This window comes from Alosa alosa, chromosome 14 (genome assembly GCF_017589495.1).
Source record: "Alosa alosa isolate M-15738 ecotype Scorff River chromosome 14, AALO_Geno_1.1, whole genome shotgun sequence".
NCBI classification, from domain to species: domain Eukaryota; kingdom Metazoa; phylum Chordata; class Actinopteri; order Clupeiformes; family Clupeidae; genus Alosa; species Alosa alosa.
This window is the reverse complement of record NC_063202.1, coordinates 13499181-13508987: the sequence shown is the minus strand read 5'-3', so window position 1 is coordinate 13508987 and position 9807 is coordinate 13499181. Positions and strand designations below refer to the sequence as shown.

At 45.9% G+C, this 9807-nt stretch overlaps 2 protein-coding genes across 4 annotated transcripts; both read left to right on the top strand.

Moving 5' to 3' along the window:
* Positions 1 to 1999: 1999 nt before the first annotated feature.
* LOC125307107 (protein Wnt-8a-like) lies at positions 2000 to 4172 on the top strand. The gene is made up of 6 exons (XM_048262888.1): positions 2000 to 2096; positions 2241 to 2274; positions 2445 to 2583; positions 2674 to 2799; positions 2936 to 3078; positions 3292 to 4172. The coding sequence occupies exons 1-6, from the start codon at positions 2026 to 2028 to the stop codon at positions 3856 to 3858; spliced, it is 1080 nt and encodes a 359-aa protein (XP_048118845.1). The 5' UTR covers positions 2000 to 2025; the 3' UTR covers positions 3859 to 4172.
* On the top strand, positions 3353 to 7189 carry LOC125307108 (protein Wnt-8a-like). 3 transcript variants are annotated; one of them, XM_048262889.1, is made up of 6 exons: positions 3353 to 3408; positions 4629 to 4662; positions 5165 to 5303; positions 5463 to 5588; positions 5783 to 5925; positions 6029 to 7189. In XM_048262889.1, the coding sequence occupies exons 2-6, from the start codon at positions 4648 to 4650 to the stop codon at positions 6581 to 6583; spliced, it is 978 nt and encodes a 325-aa protein (XP_048118846.1). In that variant the 5' UTR covers positions 3353 to 3408; positions 4629 to 4647; the 3' UTR covers positions 6584 to 7189. The 3 variants fall into 3 exon arrangements, with proteins under 3 accessions (XP_048118846.1, XP_048118848.1, XP_048118847.1); XM_048262891.1 differs by lacking the exon at positions 3353 to 3408 and adding an exon at positions 4261 to 4517 and having other exon boundaries at positions 4629 to 4739; XM_048262890.1 differs by lacking the exons at positions 3353 to 3408; positions 4629 to 4662 and having other exon boundaries at positions 4755 to 5303.
* The last annotated feature ends 2618 nt before the right edge of the window (positions 7190 to 9807 follow it).

Genomic DNA, 9807 nt, shown 5'->3' with positions numbered 1-9807 from the left:
ATCTATCTATATATCTAATCTAAGGATTTTAATTTATGGGAACTGTATTTATGTTTAATTTGTGGGGATTGTATTTATTTTCTATGTAAAGAATGTCGTAATAATTATGCCAATGGTATGCTTTCACCGCATCCTGCTTCCCGGTCTCCCTCTCGCATGAGCACCGGCAGGTGTTTTCTGTCTCGTGCTGACTGTCGCCCTTCCTGCGAGGGAGTCTATGTACAGACTTCAGAAATGAGGCGCGAGGAGCCCCACACCTCCTTTGAACTCTGCAGCGTGCTTCCCCCCGTCCGCGCGGGGTGTGAGAACTGGCGTCCGCCTGATTGCGGGTTGTCTGCTGTTTGCGCGCAAGACGCTTTCTACACGACATGTATCCATTTACAACCTCCCTCGGAGGCGTCATATCACATACCACACTCAACTAGCCCAACTCTGGAGTTTTCGATTCAGTCGATTTCATTAACACCACTGGCCTTTAAACGGTTTCGGGGCTCTTAAGAGCTCAAGGTCTGGCATCAGATGGTCTTAGGTCATTTAGTTCTACAACAGACCTGAGCACGCAAAGGGCACGTTTTGAATGACAGGTTAAATGCATATTGAACGATAAATAGTATATTTGTGCATATGTATGTGCTACAGTCTGATATGATAGAAATGGAGATGCGGTATGCAGGGACAAGTGTTGAGACTGTGTTTCGGTCTGTATCGTGGGATCGGTTGAGGATTGGGTGTGAGCGCGAGCAGAGTTGTGTTTTGAGATATTGGCCTGTCCTGATGACCGTGTGAAAGGTGCGACGATTCACGCGCAGTGAAAACTTGATATCCAATTAACGGATTATCGTCACTTGCGCAGCCCACTATTGTTTTGGCGCGAGCGCAGAGGGTAATCCATGGAGCTCGAGGGCTTGCCTATTGTCTTACATAAAGTGAGTCGCGAGCTAATAAAGGGATTTGGAGAAGATGACGATTTGATTCGAGATTCGCGGGCGCATATGATAATGACTGGTTTCAACAATTAATCTAGTCGAACGATTAATATAACATCTTCATGAAGTATCTAGAAATTAATCTGACAAGTAATCGAAAGTAGTTAAGACTGCGCAACAATCTGGTGATGCCCCAATCACAGCACGTTAACTAGTTTTCAGTCTGCGCATCCATAATCCACCAAAATAACCATCCATTACGAATAAACTTTCTCCAAGTCAAACACATTAGCCTAATGTCCGATAGCACAGGCCTGTTGGGGTCAGCATGTTAAATCTTGGGAGAAAGCCTTCTACGAAGCTTGAACTGTTCTCATGGCAGCATCAGCGAATCTATTAACACTCCCGTGCCAACGCCGACCCAGGTGTCGCGCCGTATTTGCATGCTTGTTAGCACGCAGTGGTGAAGTATTTTATTACAATGTCCTCCCAGTTTCAGTGCACAAATATGTTCCCGATTAGTTGCACCGTTTGTTGGTGGTGGTTTGAGTTGACCTATACGTGTTCAAAGTTGCGACATATTCAGTGCACAGTGGACCGACAGCAATCATGAGTGGCCAACACTGTCATATTCTACAATTCTACCCCCGAAAGCTGCGACAACCCCCCTCTAACACACACACTTCTACACCCAGGACGTCTGCATACTCTAGCGTCATAAAACTACAACAACAAACCTCATCATGCAGTCGATGTGCAGAAAAAAGTGTTCATCAATATTATATAACATACTAATAATCAAACGATGTGTTCAATATTACTAATAAGTGTTCAATATTACTAATAATCAAATGATGGGGCGTTGGCAACTAAGGAAGGGACTCTCATTAAATGCACGTGAAAGCTTTGAAGTGTTGTTACCAGCCGCCATCGGCCGGCCAGCCAATCGTTGCGCGATTTACGGCCAAATGTCAGAGGTGAAAATTTGCCTGTCAGTCAAGCTGGCTGCAGTATAAATGCCCTGGCTCACGAGAGACCAGATTAGTCTTCTCTCTTTCCTCGTACTGGAACTATCCTCACCAACGCACGGTTGGCTAAAATGAGCATTTGCAAGTTACTTGTGTCACTTCTTCTGTCTGTGTGTGGTCACGCACTGTCCACCAGTGCTTGGTGAGTCTTCATTTCATTTTCAACACTTTTGAAAATCCGCGACTTGTTTTGGCATGTTTTATTTTGTGTGTTGGCCTACATAAGTTTATTAGAATGTTCTGTACTGCATCACTGACCAGCGCGTGTCATTTGTGTTCCCTTCAGGTCCGTGAATAATTTCCTCATGACTGGTCCTAAGGTAAGCGAAACAGTACCAGAATATAATTCAAATGCTTATGTTGCATATTTAAATACATCTGAATTTGACCACCGTGCAATGTGCATCAGTTTAACAAGTGTTGTTTTGTGAACTTTGTGTTATTTATTAGTTAACTTTATGTTTTTAACTTTGTATTTGTTTTTTCTCAGGCTTACTTGACTTATGCAAGCAGCGTTCAGGTGGGCGCGCGCAAAGGCATAGAGGAATGTAAGCATCAGTTCGCCTGGGACAGGTGGAACTGCCCAGAGAGCGCGCTGCAGCTCTCCACGCACAGCGGAGCGAGAAGGGGTGAGTTTCTTTCGCACTCGTCTAACAAAGTTCCTGTGACTTGCATGGACCGTGTTCAGATTGCTCATGACTCTTATCTTTTGCTGACAGGCACGAGAGAGGCTGCGTTCGTGCACGCCATCAGTGCAGCGGGGGTGATGCACGCCCTAACTAAGAACTGCAGCATGGGGGAGCTGAGTCAATGTGGATGCGACGACTCCAATGTTGGCAAAATGGGTATGGACCTCTACCGCTCTCAACACAATCCACCTCGACATTGGCAGCTTTAAAACTCAGTCAAAGCTCCACTCTGGATGTATGTGTAAATGTATTTGCGCTCATGCTGGTGGTCTCACCTTCGTTGTGTTAACAGGCGGACGCGGCTGGATGTGGGGCGGGTGCAGCGACAATGTGGACTTTGGAGAGAACATCTCAAAGCAGTTCGTTGATGCACTGGAAAACGGTCATGATGCACGAGCTGCAGTAAACCTTCACAATAATGAAGCCGGTCGACTCGTACGTATACCTTTCGTTTTTCCTTCTCCTGCTTCGGGCGTCTGTTATATTCCATAACCATACCCAAACCATAACATGTTTTTGTAACTACTTGTTCTCAAAACTCAGAGTCGCATAATCTCGAGAACAAGTCTTTATTAATACTGTTCAGCTTGGTTGTTCCTTTGTGGTGACCACCGCTCGTGATACTAATGACCTCTCCCCTCTACACAGGCTGTGCGGGCGACTATGAAGCGCGCGTGCAAGTGCCACGGTGTGTCGGGAAGCTGTAACATGCAAACCTGTTGGATGCAGCTCGCGGAGTTCCGAGATGTGGGGAACTACCTAAAGGTGAAGCATGACCAGGCGCAGATGCTCGAAATGGACAAGAGGCGCGTGCGAGCCGGCAACAGCGCTGACAATCGTGGTGCGCTAGCGGACGCATTCAGTAGCATCGCGCGCACTGAACTCATCTATCTTGAGGATTCTCCCGACTACTGCGCGCGAAACCTGAGCCTGGGGCTGCATGGTACCGAGGGGCGCGAGTGCTTGCAGAACAGTGACAGTCTTTCCCAGTGGGAGCGACGCAGCTGCCGACGCCTCTGCCACGAGTGCGGACTGCGCGTGGAGCAGCGGCGCGTGGAGACCTCAAGCAGCTGCAACTGCAAGTTCAACTGGTGTTGCACCGTCACGTGCGACACCTGCACTCAGGTGGTAACCAAATATTACTGTGCGAAACGCAACAAAGGCCGTAGGTCAAAGAATGGCACGAGGCGGAGACAACACACGCGCAAAAACTGAGCCGATGAACTCGGTGTGAAAAGACTTTAGAGTTCTGTGAACTCGCAATTAAATGAAATGTATTTAATTTTATGTAATTTATTGCTTGCATAACACAGCTGAGTTTGGTTAATGTGGCAGTAGCAGTTGCTTCGTGCTTTGAGCACTGGTTTTTAGCACATCATCTCACATACACACTTGTTCATCTCACGGGCGTCAGCGAGCACACAGGTTATTTTGCTCAATTGCCAAAGCTGTGTTTTATTTCCTCTCATTCAACCAAATATATATTACCTTATCAAATAATAATGTTCCAAAATAAAAGAATAACTGTAGCTCAGTGTGCACGTGTCTTTGTGTCCCAAATGTTTATTGGCGGTGTGCGCAGCGGGATATCTGGTGGGCTCGTGGGAAATGGGAAACGTTCTGGACCCTCTTTGATATTCTCTGGAGGCGTTCCTTTTCCTTCAGCTTGGCGTTCGGCCAATCAATGACTTTAATGCCTGTTTTGGGCTTCGAATCGACGGCGTGGCACAGAGTTCAGCAGATTTTAGAGCCACTGGCAGGGTTCAACACCAAACGCTCCCCAGCTCATCCTCGTGCCACAGACTCGCGAATATGTTGCTATTGCGTTGCCTGTGGGTTTTCGCGAGCTCCCAACTCGTGCCCTCGTGCGCTTGGTAAGCATATATTGAGAGGAAGCAGGATGCGTGTCTCTGTTTTGATGTTCATGATGCATGTCTGGTGCGGTGTTCATGTCGGTGACGCGGATCCGTTTGTGCTCATTTCAGGGTGCTGAACAGCGTGCTGATGTCCGGTCCAAAGGTAAGCGCCACAGATCAGCGGAGCTGCCACTGTTCTCTGGGATGCTGACCAATAGGAGTCTGTCTGCCCAGCGCAATGTACGGATGAGAGCATGATAAGCACAATATGTGTGTGTGTGTGTTTATCTTTATTTATTATTTTCATTTGTTAGGGGCATTTGTTAGGACATACATGTTTCCATTTGATTCACTCTAGCAATGTTAGCCTTAGGCTAATTTACATAGTCAGTTCCTCGGCAGGGCACGGCTTAATATCCAACAGACAACATTAACAAACCACAAGACAGATCACACATGCTACATCAATATTATGCCCATTGTGACACACACGCTCAAACACACCTGGTCAGCACCATGTGTGTGTGCGTGCTTGCGAGCGTGTGTGAAGGGGGCTTCAAATTGTCAGGGGACCTATGCGTATAAGTCCATTGAAGGAAACTGGTGTGCGGGCGCGCACGCGTGTGTGTACATCAGAAATTACCTTTGGTTGTGGTGTTTCCCAGGCTGACCTGACATATGCCAGTAGCGTGCAGGCAGGTGCACGGCGTGGGATTCAAGAATGTAAACAGCAGTTCGCGTGGGACCTTTGGAACTGTCCCGAGAGCGCACTACTTCTGACTGCTCCGGGAACACTACGCGCAGGTATGACGTCACTCTGCAGCACACGAAATATGAACAGGTAGAATTAATCATTTGATTAACTTCACTTAGAAATATCGAATGAATCATTTGATTAATTTCACTTAGAAATATCGAATGAATCATTTGATTAACTTCACTTTTACCGTAACTCGCCCACAGCCACCAGGGAGACGTCATTTCTACACGCGATAAGTGCGGCAGGCGTCATGTTCACGCTCATCAAAAACTGTAGTTTGGGTGAACTCGCCAACTGCAGGTGTGACAACTCCAGGAATCGCCAACCAGGTAAGAATCCCTCCAGTTCTGCACACCTCTAATCCAAGCTCTCCAATCCCAGACACGCCGCTGGTGTTCATCTTAATATCCCCAAATGAATACTCTCCCCTCCACACACATACACCCTCACACCTCTTGCTGCTTAGGCTACTGGCAGGCGGACGGCCGGTTCAGTACCGTTCTGATCTGTAATTGGTTTGCAGGTGGCCGCGGGTGGACGTGGGGTGGCTGTAGTGATAACGTGGAATTTGGCGAGAGAATCTCCAGACAATATGTTGATGCGTTTGAAACTGGACAAGATTCGCGAGCGCAGATGAACCTGCACAATAACGAGGCTGGCCGACAGGTGAGACCCCCGCCTCTATCACCTCCTCCATACATTTTTATAGCTTTCTGCATACATTTATACTGGTGAAGCTGAAAGGTTATGGTGTCATCTTTCCCGTTAGGCTGTGAAGATCACCATGAGGCGCGTGTGCAGGTGTCACGGGCTTTCACAAAGCTGTAGTTTACAAACCTGTTGGATGCAGCTCGCGGAGTTCCGAGATGTGGGGAACTACCTGAAGGTGAAGCATGACCAGGCGCAGAAGCTCGAGATGGACAAGAGGCGCGTGCGAGCCGGCAACAGCGCTGACAATCGTGGTGCGCTAGCGGACGCATTCAGTAGCATCACGCGCACTGATCTCATCTATCTTGAGGAATCTCCCGACTACTGCGCGCGGAACCTGAGCCTGGGGCTGCATGGTACCGAGGGGCGCGAGTGCTTGCAGAACAGTGACAGTCTTTCCCAGTGGGAGCGACGCAGCTGCCAACGCCTCTGCCACGAGTGCGGACTGCGCGTGGAGCAGCGGCGCGTGGAGACCTCAAGCAGCTGCAACTGCAGGTTCCACTGGTGTTGCACCGTCATATGCGACACCTGTACTCAGGTTACAATCAAACACTTTTGCACGCGGAAACATCCCGGATATCACAGACGGAGAAACCGCGTAAAGTCTATGCGCTGAGCTATATTCATGCCTACCGTGTGCTCAGGGTGGGATCCACTGATTTTGGCTAAATGTAGGCTCTACTTAAACCTTGAGTTGATGTATTTATTTCTAAGCACCATGTTTGTACATAAAGAAAAGCTATGTGGGGCCACAGGTTTATTCAAGTGTATGTGTCTTTTGTATTCGCTGTTCGCTGTTTGGAATACACGTCAGGCACAAGCGAATAAACACACCCGGCGGATCAACCGTTTGACACCTCGCGACCTGGGCAGTAGCCTACTTTGATATGCGGACATCCCCAGGCGCACGTTGATCAATTCCGGCCTTCATGAAAGGAGTCCCGAGGTATTCCTGACGGTCGATCCGGACCACTGCTGAGCGAGCGAACGCGCTCACACCTCACGAGCTCAACAGAACTGCATAACAACTCATCAAAAGAGGCGTGCATGCATAGACCTCGGAACTACTGGAAAATAAACACTCGCGTGGTTAAAGTTAGCATATTCCGCATTTTTATTTCACACAGAATGAGCTTACAACCGTCTAGGGAGCAGTAGCTAGCTACTTCTTGACTCCCACAATCTAAATAAAAGCTTGTTTGTGTCAGTGACCTTCCAATCACAGTGCCAGTATTTATTTTCAACTAGCAGTAAGTTCTTTATTTTTTTGTTCAATTTCTGCAATCAAGTCCTTTTGGCTGATTGTAAGATAAGGAAACAGCGTCTGACGTTTCTTAACACTATACCTGACTGTATGGTTAACTAGAGTTTTACTGATAATCTGACGTTTCTCAACACTATACCTGACTGTATGGTTAACTAGAGTTTTACTGATAATCTGTCACATTGGTCAACATTTGGCAGACTGTTTCCAAACACATACACACACACTTACCATGCACACAACACACATGGATGCAGTAGTATTGCTAGCACATTTGGACTAGTCCTTATAATGTCAGCACTGTTGTGTTGATGGATGCAGTACTAATGTGTAGCTAAAGTCTCCTCTGCACTGTAGCTTGCATGTGATTCTGCTTCTGTACGTCTCTTTGGATACATGCTTCTGCTTAACCACATGGATCTCAGTACAAATTTCAAGTTTTTGACTGAAATTGCACTGTGCCTATTTAGGGCATTGTTCCCACCTCTTCTGGGGCGAATCATCAAATGCTGGACCTCTATAGAAAGCTCGGAACCTGTAGTTTTCGTAGAAAACAGTCAAAATAACTGTGTGATGTACTGTACTGACAGAGTTACAGAGGCTAGAATATAGTTTTTTTCTTTCTGCCGGATTACAAGCATCTCTGAACTGACCACATTTCAGCCCTCTAGGTCACTTGATATCCCTTAGAAACTGAGCCCTAGCACCAGGTCTTGTGAAGCTGTGTGCAAAAGTAGATCGAAATAGAATGAAAATATGAGTGCTTTAGACTATTATTTGCCAAGGTATGCTCATGCATTTGTGAAATGCCTATGGAAACTCCCTATAGGACTTTTTGTTATCCAAAATGCATACTGACAATCAAATGCTTACTGCACATGAACCCCTTTCTTGTGGACTATTTAGATTGTATGTCAGGTGTTCTGATAAAGACTGACACAAAATATGGAATAATTACAAAAAAGTCTCTATTTTTGCATTTACTTTGTTGTTCAATGAGTGTGTATAAGATAGACTATACATCTGTACATCTAATATTGGATAATACAACATGAAGATTCCATTTCTATGGATTCTTGTGAATATTTCAGTACCCAATATGTCACATCTACTTATTGTGCTGCAGCTACACTGCAGCCAGAAGTCAGGGTAGCACCAAAAGCGGAGGAGGGGGAGGGGGGTATTTTGGATCAAATTTAATTGAGACATAATAAAATTAATCTGAGAATGAGACTTGCATGACTCGACTTATCGTGACTAAATTCAAGATGGCTGCAAACGCTAAACTTCGTGAAGATACTGTCTGTATAAATCGTCTTGTAAGTAAACTACCAGTGCTTTTTCAAAGTTCTCAATGTCTCGTTTTAAATGTCAGGGCCCTCGGAAGTCTACCAATGAAGTGTGGAGATACATTGAGCCTCGTAAATGGGTGTAAAACAGTGATTTATTTGCATGGCTAGCCCAATCCCGAAGCATCACTATTGAAAAAGCTGTTGGTAGCATCGGCTAACTAGCGCCAGATTTTGGAGTGCAGGGGACAAGCCGAGATGGGCTATGAGACATACGTTCACACTCGGTATCATGTTTCAATACACTTTAGGTCAATATCACACCGGAATTCTCCTTTAATTGTTTTCAGCATTGCCAGCATTTGATATAAAATGATTGTCACTTGGAGGAGACTTGTATATAACTAACGTTACCATAGTTAGCTAACCGCTGCTAATAACGTGCTAGCTTCTTCACGTCAGAGAAGCATGGGTCTGTGCACAGTAGTGTAACATTTATTCATAAAATAATAAAGTTAAAGTGGCTCTGCAATGTAGGCTATGTTTCCGTTTTTTGGCAGCACCATGTTCATTCCATGACATTTCTTTTACTGTCTATGGACATGGCCCAGTGTCCTTGTAACATGCATGCAAGTCTGTCTAGCACAGCTAATAATTAATATCAGTGAATCACACTGGCCTCCCGTTTAAGCTTGTCACCCAACAAAGCTAGATATGAATTTTTATACATGTGTCTCCATGTCATACTGCAGTCTTTCAAAGGATTGTAAATTATTGTAAATTAATTTAGGTCCGTGGGTCTCTAAAAGAGCCTTTTGTGCTGTAACTTTTACAGACAGTCTTAACAGCTACCACTGAATTTCTAGACAACTCCGGTCTGAGTTTGACAAGTGTAGTAACAATAACTAGGGGGCGTGGCTTTTGCAAACGGTCAATTCCCAACTTCCACAGTTGTGCCCTTGAGCAAGGCACTTAACCCAAAGTTGCCCTGGGGACAATGTAAGCCCTTGTGATATAGTTGACATTTGTAAGGCCCAAGTAGTACTCAGAGCTGTGGAACATATTGTATATTTTTATTGTCTTTCAGCATCAGCTTCAGCATGCCGACCAACAGGATAGTTCAACTGTCCAAAACACATCCTGTGTGTGTGTGTGAGTGTGTGTGTTAAGAGATCATCCAAGTGTTTGTGAGTTAAAGGCTCATCAGCATCCTCTGTGTGTGTGTGTGTGTGTGTGTGTGTGTGCGCGCGTGCGTGCATGTGTGTGTGTGTGTGTGCATGTGTGTGT